This window comes from Lissotriton helveticus, chromosome 3_1, assembly GCF_964261635.1.
Source record: "Lissotriton helveticus chromosome 3_1, aLisHel1.1, whole genome shotgun sequence".
Classification (NCBI taxonomy): Eukaryota; Metazoa; Chordata; class Amphibia; order Caudata; family Salamandridae; genus Lissotriton; species Lissotriton helveticus.
In genome coordinates this window covers 1,039,373,804-1,039,396,392 of record NC_136061.1, presented here as the reverse complement: position 1 = coordinate 1,039,396,392, position 22,589 = coordinate 1,039,373,804, and the positions used below count along the sequence as shown (strand labels likewise).

The window sequence follows — 22,589 nt, the reverse complement described above, 5'->3', positions numbered from 1 at the left end:
AGATCACAAGATTAAGACACCTGGGGTCTGGGTGCCTGATCCACGGTTCTGCACAAAAAAGGGCGGCCTGTAGGGGAGCCTCCCATAAGGAACCAGAGCAAGTTCGAATAAAGTTGTAAACCAAGGCTGGCAGGCCCATGTGGGAGCCACCAGGATGAGCGTAAGATGTCTGCCAGAGCCTCCGAACCACAAATGGAAATAGTGGGAGAGGGGGGGGGGGGGAACGTAGGCAAATATCCCTGACAAACTCATCCCTAGTACATTGCCTTTGAACTGTGGGGTGGGAACCTGAAGACGAAGTTTGGGCATTTGGCGTTCTCTGCCATAGCAAAAAGGTCTATCTATGGGAAGCCCCATCGCGGAAAGTACTGACAGAGGACTTGTTGGTGGAGTTTCCACTCGTGGACTAGTTGCTGCATTCTGCTGAGGAAGTCAGCAAAATCATTCCCTGCTTGCAAATAACTTTGTGGTAAAAGACCCACCTATCAATGCTCTAGGCTAACTGCAAGAGCGTTGGGGAAGCCAGGTGCTGCCCGGTTTCTGAAGGTAATACATGGTCATCATGTTATCTGTCCGAACGAAAATGACCTTGCCCGTCAGTTAAGGTAGGAAAACCTTCAACGCTAGGTGAATGGCTAAAAGTTCCATGTAACTGATGTGGAGGCACTGGTTTTTAGGCTCCCATTGGCCCAGAACGGTCAGATTCTGCAAGTGCACACCCCATCCCTTAATGGATGCGTCTATTGAAATAGTCCTTGGCATAGCTGGGTCTAGAAAAGGCCGCCCCGCAACAGATTACTGGTGTGCCACCACCGTTGATTGTGACAAGTGTAGCAGTCAATCAACACTAGATTGTTTCAATTACTCTCCGCTTCAGACCACTGTTGCACTAGGCACTCCTGCAAAGGACCCATGTGTAACTATAGCAAATCAGGAGGCCATCATACCAAGAAGGCGCTTGCTGATCCTCACAGAGACCTGATAGTTTTGTTGGAAAAGCAGGATTAGTCCTTGAAAGGACTGGATCATAGCTGGGTTTGGAAAGGCCATGCCAACCTCAGAGTTCATACTTGGGATTCGCTTCCTGCACCTCTCTAACCCTAAAGGGGTGGAGTCGGCGGACAAGATGGCCACACCCTAGGGAGGCTCCGTTAGCCACATCCGACAGTTAATTGAGTAAATCAGCAGTAACGAAACCCAAAACCACAGCAGCAACTGTGTGAACATACAGGATCTACTACAGCTCTAGAGTTGCTTTCGGAACGGTGCCTGGATGGAGAGAGATGCATGGGGACTGCGAGGACACAAACTGAGCAAAATGGCAATGAGCCCCTCTCCGATGGAGCTGCGTCCGAGGACACGTGGCAGCTGCTGAGGCGACCCTTCCACCTGTGGAAACACACTGACTCCCTCCGGAGTAAAGTTGAGAGGGAGCCGCAAGCCGCTACTGAGACCATTGCTGGTAGGAGACAATCACCCTCAACCTTGCTGCCCTGGCACTGCTTGCAAGCCGGCTGCCGTTAGGCCCTGCCACAGAGATCGCCCACAAGACTGACCGGGATCTCGGTCCCCACGCTGCTACACAGCCACCAAACCTGCCAAACGCTCACCTGACTCCGGGGCTTAAATTCAGAGGCAAACTCCGTGTGGAAGACACGCACGGCGGGTGGCACTAGGTCCGGGGGGTAGCCGCTGCAGAGGCCTATGTGACGAGAGCCGCTCCCACTGCCGGACCAAGCCGCCATTTTGGGAAACTAGGAGCGTTTCAACGGCGGTGAGTGGGGGGTACCGGGAAATACCTCGACGGCCCATAGCAAGCTCCATAGGTGGACTGGGCCTTCCCCTGTAAGCAATTGGCTCGTCTCCATCACGAGAGAAATAACGATCCCCGGCTGCCCCTTACTCCAACATGGCGCCCATGTTGCTGTAGCTACGGGAGGGACAGTGTCGACCCATTCCAGCTTGTGACTTACCCCCTGGACCACCAGGGAGTCTCTGGATCGCCCAAAGACAATCCTGGGAGCTAGCTTGTCTCTAACAAGGGGCATGAGCATCACACCATGCCTGACCCTAAGATGGCTGCCACTGAATCCATCTCGTGAAGATGGAAGGCTCGTGGCTGAATCAAACGTCCCCACAAGGTCGTGGGCCACCGATCCACTGGGAAAGGAGCTAAAGGTGCGACTGGGAGGTCTTTGTAGTAGTCAGGATGCTCTTTTAATGATGTAGAAGTAGCAGGCTTTCTCTTAGATATTAGGTTTATTTGTTCAACATTCCTGCCTCATGAACGGCGTTCCATCGCAGTGTTTTCCCACCCATTCAAAGATTCCGCAACTGGAATTCAGGAGGGTTACCTCGAGCAAAAGAGCATCGGTGCCGCAGAGCGCAAACAGCACCATGAATGGGCCCCTTTCCAAAGCACTTCTTCTCCCCTTATTGGGGAGGGATCCAGCATTTATGCCCTGGAGTTTCAGAGACCCCTCTGAGAGAGTCCACAGCGACAAGGGAGTCACACAGCAGAGGCCTGGATTTTTAATCCCATTAAGGCGGGGAGCACAGCACCCTACACCGTGACCGGCGCCCTCGATGGAACTTTTGGACTATGCCTCCCGTTGGCGGAAACTATAATCTTTCTGTTTGTACTGCGGTGCACGGCCAATCTTTGGCCGATGACCAATGGAGCTGTCCCACGCAGCTATAGAGGAGTTTGGCTCTGGTTCACCCCTCGGCCATCACCTACCCAGCCGGACGTCGGACACTTTTTCCCCATTGTGCCTCCTACACCCTTCCCCCTCCTCTTCCCTCCATTATTCTCAGTCTACCTCCCCTATTGCTTTCCTCTCTCCCCTTATTCTTCTCTCCCCTTGCCTATTTTTTTCCCTCATGTTTGTGCTATGCTTTTGAACTCATGTAATCCCTGTAACTAAGTTCCAGTAACTGATGTAACTTTGTAACCATGTTCTAAAACAATGATTCTTCCTCTTGTAAAGCGCTCTGATAACTCCTATATAGCCAGCGCTATATAAAATTCAATAAATAAATGAGTTGAAAATGGTGCCTAGGTAGGGTTAGATCTGTAGGGGTTGCAGGAGGGATTTGGTCGAGTTGATCGAGTTGATGGAAAACCCTAGGTCGTGTAGGAGGATTATGGTAATCCGAGTGTGCTCGCGGCATTGCTGACGGGTGGCATTTTTGATCGGCCAGTCATCCAGGAAGGGGAAACATGAACGCCATGTCGGGGCAAATGAGCAGCTATTCCTGAACAACACTTGGTGAATACACGTGGGGAAGAGGTGACACCAAAAGGAGCACTTTGAACTGCTGGCCACAAAACTGAGATATTGGTGTTGAGCCAGGTGTATTGGTATGTGGAACTAGGCATCCTTCAGGTCGAGAACCGCCATGAAGTCGCCTAGTTGCAGAAGCGGAGTAACATTCAAGTGTAACCATATGAAACAGTTCTGAGAGGAAACAATGGGTCTGAGGGAACCATCCTTTTTGGGAATTAGGAAGTACAGATAGTACAGGCCTGTGTCCTGGTAAGGTTGGGGGACGGGTTCTATAACCCCCTTAAAAAGTAGTGCTTTGATCTCTTTCCTGAGCAGGGTTTGGTGTCCTATAGAGAGAGAGTGTTTGCAAGGTGGGTGGGTGGAAAGCGTGGAAATGAGCTCCAGGCAATAATCGAGTGAGATAATGTCCACCACCCACAGGTCGGAGGTGACGATCCGCCACACAGGGAAAAATGATTGAAGACTATTCCTGACACGTGTTTTCTAATCGGGGGAGAGGAGGAGAGTCAAGTCATGGATTGAAGGTGGTGGAAGCTCCTTTAGGGGGAGCCACTTTTACCTCTGCTATTTGAATTGTTGCCTGTGTAGGATCCCCTGAAGTAGCCTTTTGGAGAGGACTCCTGGAAAGGTGTGCGATGAAAGGAGCCCCAAGGTGCAGGTGTTTTAAGTACACACATAGCCACTGCTTTCTCCGTATCTTTTTACATTTTCTCTAAAACTTGGTCTACCTGTGGATCAAACAGATGCAGATTATCAAACAGTATGTGAAGGAGGGTCTGCTGAACCCTCTGGCTAGTAGCTGGACGTACGGACCAGGCATGCCTGCACAGGAGGAGGCTAGAGTTGACCCCTCTGGCAGGTGTGTCCGCGGCATCTAATGTGCAGCGGATAGTGGTATTAGAGTTCGTTTTCCCTCAGAAACAATCTCCTAAACCCTTTTTCTGTGGTACTCTGGGAGATGCTGGAGGAGTTCCTCCATTTCATCCCAGAGGGCAAGGTCATATCGAGTGAGTAGCTCAATGGAGTTAGCAATGTGTCAATGATTGGCTAATTGCAGGGCCACCCTCTTCCCCACAGCATCTATACGCTTACTCTCCTTGTCTGGTGGAGGGGCATCACCAGTAGCCTGAAAGTTGGCTCTATTATGAGCTGTAGTGACAATGGAGTCAGGTGGGAGCTGCCCACATATGTAAATATGGCAAGTAGGGGAGGACTTGTACTTTTTGGCCACCCTGAGAGTTATGACCGTAGTTCAGACCGGGTCTTGAAAGAGGTCTGTGGTGCGACAGGGCATACCTGTGAGCAGGGCAAGGTACTGGGTGGAGCGGTAGGTGGAAGAGGGTTTCAAAGAGAAAGTCCTCCTCCAAAGGCTCTGTCTCAAGATCCACCTTATGGAAGGAGGTGGCCCTACCAAGAAGTTCCTGATAGAATGTGGACTCATACGACGGGGAGGGGTGGGCAGGACACAAGTCTGGGGCTGTATCCCCCGGTGGGTCTGCGTCATAGGAGTCCCAAGAGTTGCCCTGGAGAGGAGTGCCAAATGTGCCCCCGTACCCCATGACCACCTGTGTCAGAATGAGGTGGTTCATGAGGTATAATGTCAAGGGGATCCCTGGAGAAGCAGGCGGGGAAGGTTACGGTTGAGTAGGAGGGTGTGGTGATGCATCTGTAAAGGGTAAAAAACTACTAGCCATGCCACCTTCTTAAGTTGCTTCAGCGGAGTTGGAATGTCCAAAGCCTCCTAGAAGGACAGCGGACGGTTAGAGTGTTGAGATGCTGCAGACCCAGAGGGGCGGGCTGGAATCCAGACCTTGTGAGGATAGATGACCAAGTGTCCTTCCCAAGCATCAATCAACTCCTGTAGTTTGTGTAAAATCAGTTCCAGAGAGCCAGAGCAGAGGTCTGTCTTGCTGGCTGACATCAGCTTCGAAAGCGGCTTAGGTTTCGGTGCAGAGGGTCTGGTCGCTGCTGAGGTGGAAGTGGTTGGCATCAAAGATCAAACCAGTGCAGGGGAACCCAGTCTCACTAATTTCTTAGGCGCTGAACGGTACACCTAAAGAGGACTGTTAGCAGACAATTACCCGAAGACCGTGTCAGCCTGACGGATGGTCTGTGGCATTCCAGAATGACTAGGTGTCCCTGGGCAGAAGTTGCTCTGCTTGAAAGTGATGGCGAGGGGGGTGGGCTACCTTACTCTCTGCCTGCTGAGCTAGCAAAAGGTCCTTGATCTCCAGATGGAAGCCAGATCTGCCTATGGGGAGATAGGACTTTGTCGTCTGCCGCAGAGGGCTGAGGATGGTGCTCCCCCTCCAAGACCTCTAGGCCAAATGGGTCCAGGGTGTCGTCTGAAATCCTATGAGACATTGCAAGACACCGAACCCTTTGGTCTCCAGGGGTCTTTTTGGAGCAGAAAGCATCATACCACATGGGAGTCCACTTAAACTGTGACTACAGGCCTGCCAATGCAGCCTGTGTGAGATGGTGCTTGCACCTCTCACAACAGATCTAAGTTTCCTTATATTTGAAGGTCAATGCACTTAAAACCTGTTAGTCACCCCTATGGCAGGTTTTGAGTCCCAAGGGTAGGGTACTTGGTTACAAGTGTGAGGGTGCCACTGCATGGGCAGGACACTCCTACAAACCCTGAAGTCAATTCTCCAGGTCATGTAAGTGAGGTCAGCCATTTTAAGACATCAGTCTTTACGAGATGTCTAACTATATAGTGGCTGCACCGAACCCGGTGATGTTTGGTATCAAACATGTTGGAATAAAACTCAAACACTGATTCCAGTGTTGGAAGTATAATCCAGTGTACTGGGGGCCCCTTAGGGGACCCTCTATACTCCCAGTAACAGCTTTTAAGGATATGCAAGCAAGTTAGTGCTGCTGCGGACCAAAGACACAATTCTGCCCTCCTGCTGGTGAGCCAAGCTCGAGCAGGAGAAGGTAGAACAATAGCTTTCCTGTTGCAGGGAGGTGTGACTACCTCCTAGGCAGGACTTAGTGGATTGGGATAGGGTGGGGGCGCTAGCCAGCGCCACCAGACTCCTTTGAAGGGCACAGATGGTGCCCTCCTTGGATACTCCAGTTTGAACCAGTTCAGGAACCCTGGGTTCCCACTCTGGTGTGAAACGGGACAAAAGAAAGGCGAGTATCCTCCTCTTTGTCCAGACACTCTTCTGGGAGGGACCCCTGTCTCATCCCAACCCTTCACTTAGGGTATTTAAGGGCTCTCCTGTGGGTGGATCCTCAGATTCATTGTGGGACCAGACTCAACCCTGAAACTACGTCACTCTTCAATCTTCTGGACACTTGGACTTAAACAGCCCAAACTGTACCTGGTAAGACTCCTGCTGCTCCTTTTCTTGAAGATGTCTGCATTGCCTGTATCTGTGCTTCATCCAGGTTCTCCAAAAGACCTGTATGGATGAAGAACACCAGAAAAAAATCTCCCCTGGAGTGAAGAAGTCACTGCCCTGTATCAGCAGGTACCGCGACTAAGCGGACATGTCTGCTACTTCGGACGTCCAACGGACATCCAGAGGCTCAGCAACACAGGCGGTTGTTCTGTGGCTCCCTAGAGGCTGGGCCGGTCTTCCCTGTAATTTTGAGGAGAGTATCGCTAATCAGTGCTGCTGACACCAAACCCTTGTGCACTGCATCAACTTGCCATAGCCAAGGCTTGGTGTCTTTGCACACCAGAGATCTTCGGGCTACAAGAAGCACCAGCCTCTAGCACCTCATGAAGAACAGAGTCCTCCCTGCATCTCCTGCATCATGGGCCTCTGACCCTGGTGAGTTGCTGGAGTTCCTCTTGCAACTCTTGCCTGTGGGTCCTCTTCAGGGTCTTAATTTGCTTCAGTAGTCTCCCCTGCTTGCTCGGGGCCTAGTCTTATTCTCCTGCACTTGGTGAGTCACTTGGACCTTGCTGATCCAAAAGTTTGCTCCTTTTCGCTCTCCACATCAATTACAGCTACCAAGGCTCGTTGGTGCTCCCGCCGAACACCGACCACATAGATACCGACACCCAATGTGGAACAGCTTGTGAAAGGATCCTGGTCGCTCAGCGTCACCTGGTCTTCACAGCTGCAGAGACAAGGTCACCGTTGTCTCTTGTGAACCTCCAGACATCGGTGGGCACCGTGCTTCCGTGCCTTCTAGCCACCTCATGGTCACCTCAGAGTGGCATAGACTTTGTTCCCTCTGCTTCCAGGTTCTTCACTTCCAGAATCTACCCTTGGATTTCAGCGGACTCCTTCACAGTCTTCTCAAGAGGCATCTTAGTCGATTCTCCCACTGTCATCTACGGTGGGTTCTGACGTCACTTCACCACTATGCACCCGGCTTCCATGGTGCAGGTAATCTGGTTCCTGGGGCATCCACAGTTGGGGTGGCTCTCCAACCTTCTGTCTTCCAACAGGTTTCCTCAGGGTCCTCTAAAACTGCAACCAAGACCTCTCCACTGACTTCCATTGGGCATTCGGCTGTGTTTCCACTCTGCACACAGCCTCTGTGGGGTTCCTGGGTACTTACCTAAAGTGGTTCCTTGTTTCCCCAGCTCTTCTGGTCAAAGTCCTGTTCTCCTTTGCAGTTTGCATTCCACTTTCATATATAGTTTGGTCTCCCCCTGGAAACCAGTGTATATTTGTGCATTGTGTTGATATCGCCAGGTAGGAGATATACAGATTGTGTTGTGTAACAAATAGACTTATTTTTATATAAACACTGTGTGGTTCTTCATCATTTAACTTAATTATTGATTAAAGTAGGTAAAACAAGCAGCTTTACACTACTACAAGAAAAGCCGGAAGGCTGATCGCCACAGATACCACTGTGAGAGCTTTCTATGGTTATCAAAGACAACTATAATCACCATACGGGTTGTCTGGATTAGTGCAAAGTGCATTGCTTAAGTAAGTGGGCACCATACACTAAGCCAGCCTCCTACAATGTGCATCTACAGCCACATGTCTCGAACAGAGATATATTTGGGAACAAGTGTGTTGCCTTCCAAGCAAAGCCACAATAGGGAAGCTGGTCACAAAACAGCGCAGCAGTGGCACCTGGCCTGCATCTGACATGAGTCATGTAAAATAAAGAGCCAGATTTCTGTTAGTGGGATCATTTAGGGTACCTTCAAATGTAGCAGGACTGCCAAAAACACTCCACCTATTTAGAGCAAGTTTTATAAAAAAAACAAAATTAAAATAAAATGGGTCCAGTTTAAGCAATGTAGCATGTAAACCCCCGGCCAAACCAATTAAGCTAATTTGACCAATTAAGTTAATTTATTAACAAATTAAGATCATTTATTGTACTGCTCAATCACACACAAAGGTATACCTTTCTCCTAGATGTTGATTATGAGAAGGATGACCAAAGCCTCTCTCTGGAAACCAGAGTGGACCTAAGCAACATTGTCACGCAAGGTCAGGGACTTTTTTTATCCACTACCTTTAGAGTGGTAAAGGATAATGCTCTTGGCAATCACTTGCTCTCTATCATCTTGTGCTACTCCTGAAAAAGCTATGTGAAGAAATAGCAAGTTCTGAATGGGGCAGGGTCAGACTAAGAACATTATTGTAAAGAAACAAGATCCACTGTGAAGTGCAATTTGATGCATTCTTCCTGAGCAGCTGGGCAGAGTCAAATGTTCTATGTAAACACAAATGTTAATAGCTTTCATTTACAGTAATTTTGTAGACCCTAATTTCCAGACGTGGACAATGAACAACGAATCAAAAAATGTTAAAAGAAACATACACAGTTATACACATGAAAATGCTAGAAATAGAAGGGTACATTATACTGGAAAACATTTACCTGAATCACTTTAAATGATAATTGCTTTGGTTGCGTAGCAGGGTGGTCCGAAAAAACTAATGCAGTAGGAGAAGGGCTATTTTGTGTGACCTAAAACAAATATTTGAAATAGTTATAAACCAAACTTTACAAATCTGCATACTTTCAGTCTGGATAAACAATGGCAGGTTTGGACCTGGTTCCAAATATGCACATCCCACTCTCTGTAGAAGTGAACTGAACAATTTACTTACTTGCAAATCTTGCAGTAGCACTGATCTCCAAGCATTATATTTGTGTGGATCAAAATGACCGCCTGGATACTTAACAATAAAGCGACAAAGATATAGAGGTGGAGGGGCGTGGCGAACAGCATGGCCGAGTGAGCCGTGCTTTCTCCGAGCTCCGGCGGAAAGCAGTATCCGACTCACATTCCGGTGCCCAGCAGACCTGGAGTACACCGATAACGACACAGAGGGTGCCCTGCTGCCACCCGCGACAGAAAACGGGAGGATTGTGCGGAGATTCGCCACCGGGAAGCCCGAATTTTGAAGTGAGGCCGGACGAGCTGACGGATCCCAAGATGGCGCCAGGCGGAGGATAGGGTGCTGCGCCGAGCCCAGAGCACCGACGAGGAGAGTCGGACTTTCACTGCGGCTGCCTTGTTGGGAGCGTCCCCGTGGATCCGGAGATCAAGGTGTGGGTGGGGGCCGCTGACCCCCCCCCCCCCCCCGAGGCTGCGAGAGGACTGAAGAGGATCGCTGTGGACCGGTGAAGGAGCCCCCCCTCCCCACCCTCCTTCCTGCTGGGCTTGGACGCTGCTGCTGGGGGAGGAGTCGGAGGGCCGGGATCGCAGACGGGAGGTGGAGGAGACCCGCGTCTGATACCCGTCCCTGAAAGTGCGGTGGAGAGCTGCAGCGCACAGGGGGCCGCGATAGAGGGGCCGCAGCAGAGAAACAGACCTCGGGACTGAAAACATATACTCGGGAGCGGGCGGAGGCAGCAAGTGATCTTGGAGCCGCTGGGGCCACGAGCCGCCACAGGACTGTGGCCTGGTGCAGCGCAAGACCGAGGACCGGCAGGCCGGCGCTGGAATGGAGGTGAGGTGCAGGGGACGGCTGCCGGGAATACAGCTGCAGAGAGGAGTGCAGCGCCCCTGCTCCCCATGCCCCTCCTCCTGTGAATAGAGAGCCTGCCTCTGCGACCGGGGCCTTCTTTCTGGCCGCCTCTACACTGGATGTGGTTGGATTCTGTGCACTAGAGGCCCGGTTTTGCACTGCCTCTCAGACACGGCAGGGCCAACGATCCTTGTAGACTGTGACTTCGGAGGGACCCCTCCGCCTCCCTGACATTTGAGTCCTCCTTTGGCCCCTAGCCTGGTTATCCCCTCAGTCGGCGCCCTCCCCACCCCCCACCTCTACCTCGTGGCCCCACATCTCTGTGGAGGGGACCCCACAGGCTGACTCACCAGGTGGGCTACCTGCAGGACACTGGCAACGAGTGACCGGGCCCACAGCGGAGGAGGGGGTGGGGACGGCCCTGCACAGGCACCTGAGCCGGGCCAACTAGGAAATGGGCAGGGATAGGGACTCGAAACAGCAACGCCAGAGCAAGATGGACCATTATATGAAGGTCATCCCCCCTGCTATGGAGGAACGTGCGGGCGCTGGTTCGGACACGGGTACCCTCCTCCAGGCAAGCCAGGCATCCAGGACCGCGCTGGAGGGCCAAATAGGCGCAGTGGGGTCAGAGGTGACGCTCCTGCGGCAGGACCTCAGGAACTTAGCGGGAAGGGTCACGGAGACATAGACGCGGCTGGGCGAAGCAGAAGACTCAGTCCATGACCTCCGCAAAGCTATGCAGGAATTCCAATCCTCCCACAGGGAGCTACTGTGGAGGGTTGATGATGCGGAAAACAGAGCACGACGGAAGAATCTGCGCTTTGTGGGTTTTAGAGAAGGAATTGAAGAGGGCCAACATGCCGGAGTTCCTCTATGCATGGTTGTGGGACACCTTCCCAGCGGACAAGTTCTCCTCCTGTTTTGTCATAGAAAGGGCCCACCGGGCACTATTAGCCGGACTGCCAGAGGGCGCCCAGCCAAGGCCCGTCATAGCGTGTTTTCTCAACTTCCTGGATAGGGACATGATACTCAGAGAGGCGCGGAAGCTAGGAGAGATACGACATGAGAATACCCGTATCATGATTTTTCCGGACTATAGTCGGGAGGTGCAGAAATAGAGGCGTACTTTTGACTCTGTGAAAGCTAAATTGAAAGAACGCAAGATACAATATATGCTGCTCTTCCCTGCGAAATTGAAGGTCCTGTTTATGGGGAAATCTCACTATTTCCAGACTCCGGAGGAGGCTTGGAAGTGGCTAGAGGAGCACCCCCCCTGAGGCGCCAGGGGACGCAGGCGGGTGAGAGGGCTCCATCTGGTGCGGTGGGAGGCCGCACCATAGACTTGCAACGCAGGCTCCGCCCCCAACAGCTGAGGAAAGGCCGCGCTTTAGGCGTGTGACAGGGTGAGGCCGCGTGCTGTAGGGGGGTGTGCTGTAAGTGACTGGTGGGCACCTGGTTCTGACCCGGCACATCCTCCTTCTTTGCAGACCGATCCATGGGACACGGAGTCCGAGGAGTACGCCGAGGAAGAACGCGGCTCCTTTAACTGGACTTACACTGAGGAGAAGGATCCGCCCACTGTATACGTCAGCCGGCCTGGATTGGCCAAAAGTGAGGAAGCAATGTGGATGGCGTGTGACGTCACCCCCGAAGTGTCGGAGAAGAGTGAAGACGGAGAACTAGGAACCGGAGACGAGAGAAACGGAGGAAGAAGCGGAGAACCCGACGAACAGCTGGGAGCTAGCGGAGGAGCGACCGAGGGGAAGCCAGGAGGCCAACGACCCTGCGAGTCGCCGTGCCACTCTCCCGGGGGAGGAGCGTGGCTTGCCCAGGTACGTCAGCGTATGGCGGCTTGGGTAGGGAGCAAGCGTGTACTTTAGTGTAAATAGCCCCGTGTGAGATCCTGCGTCCCCCTTCCCCCTCTTGTGTCCATTTATCCCGCGTTTACTCCCCCTCACAGTCTGTTTCCTCCCCTCACCACCGCACCGCGTTTTACTTGATTGTGTGAGCACGAGTGGTGTCTCCCTACACTACACCCCTGGGACCCCGGTGCATGCCCTCCCTGAGGACGCTAGAACTAACGGCCCCTTTCTGCTTGGTCTCTCCTTTCCCTGGGTCACCGGAGCCACGACGACGGCCATAAACACACCACCATCCGTGACCAGACCGCGAGGGGGCCGCGACACACAACCTAGGAGAAGAAGTCCTTCCAAACGTCACAACGGAACCCAGTCAGTTCGCGAGGGAGAGACTTACGTTCCGAACCCGGAGAACTCTCATGTTGAAATCCCAACGGGGAATACCAATAAAACCCTCATTAACACCAAGAATCAGTGTACTGCCTGTTCCTACACCACCATCCGATACCTCCCCGACTCCTGGTACACAGGGCCCGTCTACAAGGCGTTACCCTGTACGCCCAGAGGGGTAGCGGCAGACAGGGTCGTCGCACTGATGGGTCCCTGGATTCCCGGCGAGCGCCCGTGCACTCCGTTCCTCAGGGCGGCTTCAATTGGGCAAGGATACAGAGAAGGGCGCAGGAATTGAAAGTGAACACTCCTCATCCGAAGGAGACGAGAGGATGGGCCCTTCACTACACCCCTTGGCAGCGGAAATACTGGCTCTGGAACGGGAGACGTTGACGGAGGCAGGCCCACCGCAGAATGAATCAACTCTTGAACAGGGATCTGCTGGAGCGACTGTCTAGGGTTAATTCTGCCGGAGTAGGCAGACTGGACAGCCCCCCCCCCCCCCCGATTTTTCCTCTCTTTTCTCTTACCTTACTCGCTTTTTCTGCTGATCTAGATTCTTTTCTTATCTTTTCTATTAGTGTCCTCTTGGCACTATAGTTCCAGTTGTATTCTCTGGTGAATGTTGTTTTGATGGTGTTGGGGAACCCACAGAAGTTCAGATCTGTGGGGTGAGTTATACTGGGGATTGCGACAGACCTCAGTCTACCCCAAAAGTCTACTTCCCGTCTAGATGGCTGGGAGGACCCTAGGGGGAGGCGGCGGAGTTGGGGTGGGTGGGGGGTGGAGGGAGGGGTGGACCGAGAAGGGTTTTTTGGCTGAGGATGTTTTGGTTCCTATGTTGATTTTTAGTTGGTACACTGGTCACGGAGCGAAATGGAGAGGCTCACCCGCCTCGGGAGGGACATTTGCACTACACACCTGCATGGCTGCCCTGACTGACCACAACCCTAGGGGCAAGGGTCTGCCCACGGGGCCCTATAAGGTTCTCACGTGGAATGTGAATGGATTGGGTTACAAGGTTAAGAGAGGATTGGTGCAGACATATCTGAAAAGGGTACACCCGGACATAGCTTTATTCCAGGAAACCCACCTACGGGGAACGAAGTGTGGTTTTCTGGCGAGAGGACCCTATAAGGTCTTGGCGCATGCGGGGCACACGACGTGCTCCAGGGGGGTAGCTATTTTGGTCAGGAAATCTCCGCCCTTTGTGACGAAGCGGACATGGACGGACCCCCAGGGAACGTATGTGGCAGTATCAGGAACATGGGGGCTCCGCAAGGTCACAGTTGTCTCGATCTACGCTCCACCGAAGCTCCAGGCGAGGATCCTATCCGGACTGGCTGAAATCCTGTTCGACACATCGGACACAACACACATAGTAGAGGGAGACTTTAATGAAGTAATGTCCCTCCCCTTGGACCGTTCCAGAAGCAGGGCAGACAACCCCCCGACCACTCCACTGGCTAGGGTCATAGAAACGCTGGGCTTGACAGTCGTTTGGAGATGGCTACATCCAGGCACAAGGGGATATTCATACTACTCAGGGGCACATAAGGTACACTCGAGACTTTACTATATCTTCCTCCCACGACATGCGTTTGGGGCAGAAATTGAAGCTGAATATCTTGCAAGGGTAATTTCGGAACACTTGCCCCTCTTGGTCAAGATAGGCGGGACAGGGCCAGGAGAGGGGGATGGAGACTGACGGCGTGGGACATAAAGAACACAGAGCTTCTGCGGGGCCTCAGAGCAGACACAAAAGTGTACTTCGCTGAAAATGTAGGTTCGGTGCATTCCGGTGTGGTAGTGTGGGAGGCATATAAAACAGTGCTCAGAGATAGGGCCCAAAACCGAATCGCTTGGGAGAAACGGAGATCACAGGTGGAACTTGCCTCTATGGAATCTCAAATATTAGAATTGGAACTGCAGTACTTGCCTGACAGACCCACAGGTGCTGCGGCAACTGGTTGACATACAACAACAATATAAAAGCCTAGTGACAGACGAGGCAAAAGCACAGGCGCTAGCGACCCTACACAGATTGTACCATGTGGGGGACAAGTCCGGGAAGCTCCGGCGTGGTCGAGCCGTGAAGAACAGGACGCAAGGTGGATAGAAGGCGTGGTGAATAAGCAGGGACAGCTGCAGAGGGGGGACGCCCAGATTGTGCGGACCTTCTCTACATACTTTGGTGACTTGACTTCTATAAGGCCAGGCATCAGGGTGAGTCGGCAGGGATTGAGGACTACCGGACTACTATTTCCACCTTGACCCTAGCGGACGAAGATAGGGCGACCCTAGAAGTGGATATCTCAGCCACCAAGATCAGGGAGGCCATAGCCAGGCTGAGACAGGAAAGTCCCCGGGCCCCAACGGGCTGCCGGTGGAATTATTTTTTAAAAAGGAGCTGATCTTTTGACACCCCACCTACTAGCATTTTTCCAAGACGCCGTCCAAGAGGGTATTCTCCCACTGGATCTGCGAATGGCCATGGTTGTACCCATTTATAAGCAAGGTAAGCCTCCTGAGGACTGTGCGTCCTACTGCCCGATCTCTCTACTGAACGTGGAGGTGAAGCTCTTGGCAACGATTTTGGCTCTCCGCCTACGTCAGGTGATTTCAGGCCTGGTACACCAGGACCAGACTGGGTTCTTACCGGACAGAGCGACTAGGCAAAACGAGACGGACCGATAATTGGCTTATGGCAGTAGAGAAGAGGGACGCTCCACACATGTTCCTCTCCATGGACGCTAAAAAAGCGTTCGACGCGGTCCATTGGCCCTTCCTGGAGGCGGTTCGGATTAAACTGAGTTGGCCCTAACTTCCGTAAGTGGGTGGGACTCCTGTATGCCTCCCCTAGAGCCCGAGTTAATGTGAATGGGATCCTCTCGGAGGACTTCCCCCATCAGGAGGGGGACACGGCAGGGATGCCCTCTGTACCCCCTGCTTTTCACCCTCACCATTGAGATAGTGGACTGTGCAGTTAGGCACGAGGCGGAGGTAAAGGGGTTTCGGATATCCCCAGCGGACGCCAAGGAAGAGAAAATCTCGCTATACGCGGATGATATACTACTTTATATCACCCAGCCAGACATTACAATCCCTGCTTTGTTCAAACTTTTGGACCGGTATGGCTCCTTCTCGGGGTATACGATAAACTGGCATAAATCAAACTTGTATAGTCCGCAAATGGAAGTAACATGGCCCCCCTGCCTAGGGCCCTCCAGGTTACTCAGGCAGGGTTTACATACCTGGGTATATACTTAACTGATAGAATTGCGTCCAATCAAAAGAACAGCTCGCGAGTATTGTCAAACTTCGTGGAGGATGCTCTCGGATGGCAAGCTCTCCCTCTCACGATACTAGGCAGAGTCACAATGTTTAAAATGATCACGCTGCCCCGCTTCCTGTATGCCCTACAGAATTAATATTTCCCACTCCCCCGGTAGATATTTACAACAATACATGCAGAATTGTGCTCCCTGTTGTGGCTGGGAAAACAACCCAGAATAGCTCTAGCCACGCTCCAGAGAAACCAGTATAATGGAGGGATCTCTCTACCGGATTTGGAGGCCTACTATTGGGCTGAGCATTTAGCGCCGATCAATGACTGGCATCATGCCTCGGCTAACCACCCTACATACCGTTTGGAGAGGAATACCATGGCTGCACGCACCAGTTTACACTACCTGTGTGGGGGGACTGGCAGGAGACGACTTCTCCCGGCCACACAAATAACTATAGAGGTATGGGACAGGTCGAGCAAGATGATGGGGTGGGCGCACAGACCTACAAAACAGACACTGATATGGTCCTGCTCTTGGCTGAAGGAGCTCCACAAACTCAGAGGGTTTAAGGTCTGGGACGACATTGGAATTTCCACGCTAGGGGACCTAGTGGCGCGAGGGGAACTTAAATCTTACCAAACCTTAAAGACGGAATTTGGCCGCTATCCCACACAGTTCCTTAAATATACGCAACTGCGCCATGCATGGAGGGCAGAAACGACGATCTCCTCTCCCCTGCCGGAGTATGCCCCGTTGGAGGGACGTCTGTTGCAGGAACAGGTACCCAACAAGCTGGTATCCCTGACGTACAAGACCCTAAATAATAACACCCCGGATGGGCTGGGGAAACTGAGGGCAGCTTGGGAACAGGATGTGGGTGAGATGGACACGGTAGACTGGGAGGCAGCTCTAATGCACCATAGGGAGGTGGCAATAGAGTCACGGCTACAACTCATTCAATACAAATACTACAAAGGGCTTACTATGATAGAGTCAGGCTGCATCGCATGGGGCAGGCAAGTGATTCGTGCTGTCTCAGATTTAGACACCCACAGGGGGACTTTTTAACATGTCCTATGGGAGTGCCCGGTTACCCGCATTTACTGGACACAAATACTAGGAGAGTTGGGTGAGGTGCTGGAGACTGAGCTTACGATGGAACCCAAGTTTGTCCTGCTGGGGATCACGAATGATGTGGACTTGAGCCGTTCACACCTGATTTTCACTATGCTGACCCTGGTGGTGGCAAACAGAGATGTGGCAAGCGGGTGGGGGGCGCTGTCACCACCCCAGGTGGAGGAATGGAGACGGGGTATGGATCTGTATATGGCGGCGGAAAGGGTCACCTATAAGGCAAGGGGTTGTCCCAGGAAATTCCGGAGAGTATGGGGAAAGTGGAGGAGTTATCATGGCCTTGATGGGGGGCTGGGCTCTGATTGATGCACTAAGGGTCCAGATGAAGTGGGCTGGGTCCGGGGGTGTTATGAGGCGACCCAGAGCCCCGGACTTGCAGGGGGCCGATGACTGTCTAATGGATGATACGAATAGATGTACAGTGGGTGGCTGCTGGGTCCTGAGAGGCTGTTGATTATGGGATTGTTCTTGGGGTGGGTGGGGGGGGGGGGGGTTGGGGGAGCGCAGAAGAGTGTGGTTATTCGCTAGTGACGTGCCAAATATGTTTGTGTTGGTTCAAAATGCAAATAAAAATATATTTTTTAACACCTTCACTGCGGCGGCTATTCCGCCGCAGTGCTACGGGTGTGGGGCGGCCCCGCGGCGGGCGCATGCTGGTGACGGAACCGCTCCGTCACCAGCGTCTGTTGAGCTGTGCTTGTGACGGAGCGGTTCCGTCACGGCCCGCCCCGCTCAATAGAACCCTCAGCGCAGGCACGGAATTCGCGCCGCGCATGAGCGTTCTATCGAGCTGGGCGGGCCATGACGGAACCGCTCCGTCATCAGCACAGCGCGACCGCGGCTGATGACGGAGCGGTTCCGTCATCAGCACCGAAGGGGTTAAAAATATATATTGCTTTGACTGGTAACAGGTGCTACAGGCTAAACAGATTTCCACATTATTACTCATTTTTCGGTTTCAAAAACCTTACAACTCTCAATAACCTTTGATTCAATCTGGTATTCTCACAACCCAGAAGTACGAACAGCCTAGGCATCATGATTTTATGGCTGTGATCATCACTGCAGTACTCCCACATGACTCGCAATCAGATCATACATTATAAAGTACCTTCCACTGCTCATTATCAGTTTGCAATAAGCTATGAAAGAGGTCCATGCAAACGAAGAGATGAGGTGATAAATATAAAGGCCCTTATGTCACGAAACGTCTAGTAACAGACCCAGAAAAACACCCCGGATGGGCTCGGGAAACTGAGGGCAGCTTGGGAACAGGATGTGGGTGAGATGGACACGGTAGACTGGGAGGCAGCTCTAATGCACCATAGGGAGGTGGCAATAGAGTCACGGCTACAACTCATTCAATACAAATACTACATAGGGCTTACTATGATAGAGTCAGGCTGCATCGCATGGGGCGGGCAAGTGATTCGTGCTGTCTCAGATGTAGACACCCACAGGGGGACTTTTTAACATGTCCTATGGGAGTGCGCGGTTACCCGCATTTACTGGACACAAATACTAGGAAAGTTGGGTGAGGTGCTGGAGACTGAGCTTACGATGGAACCCAAGTTTGTCCTGCTGGGGATCACTAATGATGTGGACTTGAGCCGTTCACACCTGATTTTCACTATGCTGACCCTGGTGGTGGCAAAGAGATGTGGCAAGCGGGTAGGGGGCGCTGTCACCACCCCAGGTGGAGGAATGGAGACGGGGTATGGATCTGTATATGGCGGCGGAAAGGGTCACCTATAATGAAATGAAATGAAATGAAAAATTATATTTGTATAGCGCCAGCCACCCGGAGGCCTCGCAGCGCTTCTATTGATAGCTAGGTGGGCCAGCAGGAAAGTTTAGCAGATTTTAGTGTATAGGTGTGTTTTCAGCGCTTTCCTGAAAGCCATCCTGTTTGGGTTCTCTCGCAGGGCAAGGGGGAGGGAGTTCCAGAGTCTGGCAGCCGTGTAGGAAAAAGAGCGGCCACCCCACCTCACTTTATTAATTTTAAATGTGGTCGCTAGATGCAATGATCCAGAACGGAGGGCTCTGGGGGGGACATAGGGCACTGCTAAGGGAAGCAGGATGGCAGGGCCAGTTTGATGAAAGGATTTGTGCACAATGCACATCGCCTTGAACTGAGCTCTGGCCGCCACTGGAAGCCAGTGTAGATCTTTTAAGGCATGCTTTGCCGACTGCCACCGTGGGATGTTGTACAGCAGGCGAGCAGCGCAGTTTTGTGTGACCTGAAGCCTCCGGATCACTGCTACCGGGGTGCCCAAATACAACGCATTTCCATAATCCAGGCGGGAGAGAATCAGGGCCTGAACCATGACTCTCCTCGCCTGGAAAGGAAGTAGGGGGAGCACCTTACGGAGCATCCTCATAAGCCCTACGCAAGTGGCAGCTGTTTTGGTTGCCTGAACCGAAAAATCAAGCGCTTTGTCGAGCCAGATGCCCAGGCTCTTTATCTGGGGTTTAGGAATGGGGGGGACACCGAGACAAGTGGGCCAGATGGAAGCCAAAGGAGTCAGCGGAGGGTTACCCAACAACATAATCTCCGTCTTCTCTCCGTTGAGTCTGAGGCAGGAGAGTTGCATCCACTTAGCCACAGCCTCCAGACAGGGACCTAAGGTGTTGGACGCCCCTTCCCTGTGGTCAAGAGTGACCACCAGTTGGGTGTCGTCCGCGTAGGTGACAATACGCACACCAAAGGGTTGGACTATCCCTGCTAGGGGCTGCATGTAAACGTTAAAAAGCGTGGGGCTCAGGGAGGAGCCCTGAGGCACCCCGCATCTAAGAGGATGTTTGGGGGAGACAACCTCGTCCTCAAACACCTGGAAGAAGCGCTCGGTCAGGAAGGAGGACAACCATTCCAGTGCCGCGCCCGACACACCCAGACTGCCTAAACGATGTAATAAGGTGGTGTGGTTGACTGTGTCGAACGCGGCACTGAGATCGAGTAAAATAATGGCTGCCTTTCCTCCCCGATCCAGCACAGCACGGGTCTCCTCCGTCACTGCAATAAGGGCAGTTTCGGTCCCGTGCTGAGGGCGGAACCCTGTCTGAGAGGCATCCAGCAGATTTGCTGATTCCAGGTGGTCTACTAGAATGGTGTTGACGTGCCTCTCAAGCAGTTTGCTCAACCAGGGGAGTAAGGAGATTGGGCGGAAATTGGCGAGGTTGTTCTGGTCCAGCGAGGGCTTTTTTAATAGAGCCCTGACCATCGCGCACTTCCAGGGGATAGGAACAGAGTTGGTGGTAATAGAGGCATTGAGAGCCTCCAAAATAACCGGACAGATGGTATCCAAGGCTTTAGTAAGAATCCAGGGTGGTGCTGGGTCGCTAGGGGAACCTGAAGTGACTTTGGATATGATTTTGTCAAGAGTTGTGCAGTCTAACAAAGGAAATTTGTCCAGCGTGCAGAGGCCGGTAGGGACAATAGGTGCCCCAACATCGATGCAGTTGGTAAATGAAGAATAGATAGTCTGGATCTTCTGAGAGAAGAAATTAGCCAGACTATCACAGCGAGATTGGGCACCTGCCAATGACAAACGCTCAGGGGCGGGATAAATTAAAGACTTTGCTATTTTAAAAATTTCTCTGGGGGAGTTTGAAGCTGAGCTGATTTTAGAGTCATAGAAAAGGGCTTGGGCAGATTCCATTTCCCGTTTATAGAGCCTTATTGCAGCAAGGGGTTGTCCCAGGAAATTCCGGAGAGTATGGGGAAAGTGGAGGAGTTATCATGGCCTATCTGCGTAGTGACTCTAGTAATAAAGTGCTCAAACTTGCTCCTTTACAAAAGCAAGACTGGATTATGCCATATACTTACCATGTGCAGAACTTGATGAATTTTGCAGAAAAGAATCAGTCACTATAAGAAAACAAGTTACTTACCTGTAACTTTGGTTCCCCAGTATTGGTAACTTTCATAGATTCCCATGCTTTTGTATCATTCCCCGTCGTCGGAATGGGAGACTCGGTAACAAAATAAAATAGCAGTAGGTACAAAAGAGAAAGAAAAAGGCCTAGGCCTCATTCCCTTTTGTATCATATCCGCCTCTTTTTGTAAAAGAGACCAAACTTGGGCATCAGCCAATCAGAAGAGCCTCACCTCATAGAACCCTCCTGAAAGAACCTCAGAGCCTCAGATTTTCGTAGCCGTAGTGTAACAGTCACCATATCTGCTGGAGGCTGAGCTTTCCTCGGGGAGGTGGGTGGGCGCATGGGAATCTATGAAAGTTACCAATACTGGGGAACCAAAGTTACAGGTAAGTAACTTGTTTTCTTGCCCCAGTATTGGAACTTTCATAGATTCCCATGCTTTTGTATCAGAGTAGCAAGCAGTCAGCAATACAAAACACATTTTGTGGCATAAACATACATTGCAATAGCCATCAGTACATGATGTAAACAAAATGTGCAGAAAAAGGAAGGTGGGATAGAAAGAAAAGCTCACCAATCAGTGGGAGAGGTTCCTCAGGACTGCCTGGCCCACAGCTGTGTCTTCCTGTTGCAAGGAGTCCAAGCAGAAATCCTTTGTAAAGGTGTGCACGCTGCTCCAAGTCGCAGCCCTGCAAATGTCTTTGATGTGTACTCCCGCAAAGAAAGCTGTTGAAGAGGCCACCGATCTTGTGGAATGCGCTCCAACTTTGCTGGTCAGTGGCTTACCCACTGCAGTATGGCAATGTAGAATGGCACTTGTAACCCACCTCTCAATACCTTGCTTTGATATAGGGAGACCTTTGCAAGGACCATCAAAAGCCATGAACAATTGGGAGGATTTACGGAATCCCTTGGTACTATCCAAATAAAATTTTAAGCACCGTTGTATATCGAGAGAATGCAATGATCTTTCCGCTGGTGTAGTAGGGTGAGGAAAGAAAGCTTTAAGAATAAGCGGCTCATTTAGGTGGAAGTCCGAGGGCACCTTAGGTATTAATTTCGGGTTTGTTCTCAAGATTACCGTATCTCTTTTGAACTGGAGAAACGGCTCTTGGATCGTCAGAGCCTGCAACTCTCAAATGCGTCTTGCAGATGTGAGAGCAAGGAGGAGAGTCAATTTCCAAGAAAGGAATTTCATGTCTGCTCGATGTATTGGTTCAAATGGGCCCTTCATGAGTTGAGTGAGGACAAAATTCAATTGCCAAGTAGGAAGCGGAGGCCTCACCGGAGGGTAGGCACGGAACAACCCTTTGAGAAATTGTTTCACTATCCTGGAAGACCAAAGAGAAGGCCCAGACTCAGAACGTCTGTATCTAGAAATTGCTACCAAATGGACTTTAATGGACGAATGGGCCAGCCCCGTCTTTGCGAAGGACAAAAGAGAAGGCAGAAGTTGATGAGGTTTTGAAGAAAAGGGGTCAACCCCTTCCTTTCTGCACCAATTACAAAATCTCTTCCATTTGAGACGGTAAGTCTTGTTCGTGGAAGGGGCTCTATGGGAGAGAACTTCTTTTATTTCATTAGAAATAGGAAGATTCATAAATTCTCGCTGCTCAGGAGCCATGCTGTCAAGGATAATCTGCTTAGTCTGTCTGCACTCTCGTTCAAAACCCCTGGAAGGTGTTCTGCCTGCAGAGATATCTCGTGCAGGATCGCCCATTCCCATATTTCTGGAGCTTCCGGAGACAAGGGGAGAGATCTGGTTCCTCCTTCTTTGTTGACGTAATGCATGGCCCTGGTGTTGTCCGTTCGGATGAGGACCTT

At 51.6% G+C, this 22,589-nt stretch overlaps 1 protein-coding gene across 5 annotated transcripts in view; it reads right to left on the bottom strand.

The window, feature by feature from the left end:
* TLK1 (tousled like kinase 1) overlaps positions 1-22,589 on the bottom strand; it is a 656,881-nt gene that overhangs the window by 409,837 nt on the left and 224,455 nt on the right. For all 5 annotated transcript variants that reach the window (XM_078681584.1, XM_078681580.1, XM_078681585.1 and 2 more), the window contains one exon: positions 9,114-9,203. In XM_078681584.1, the coding sequence (XP_078537710.1) occupies positions 9,114-9,203 (90 nt within the window). The remainder of the gene's footprint in view (positions 1-9,113; positions 9,204-22,589) is intronic.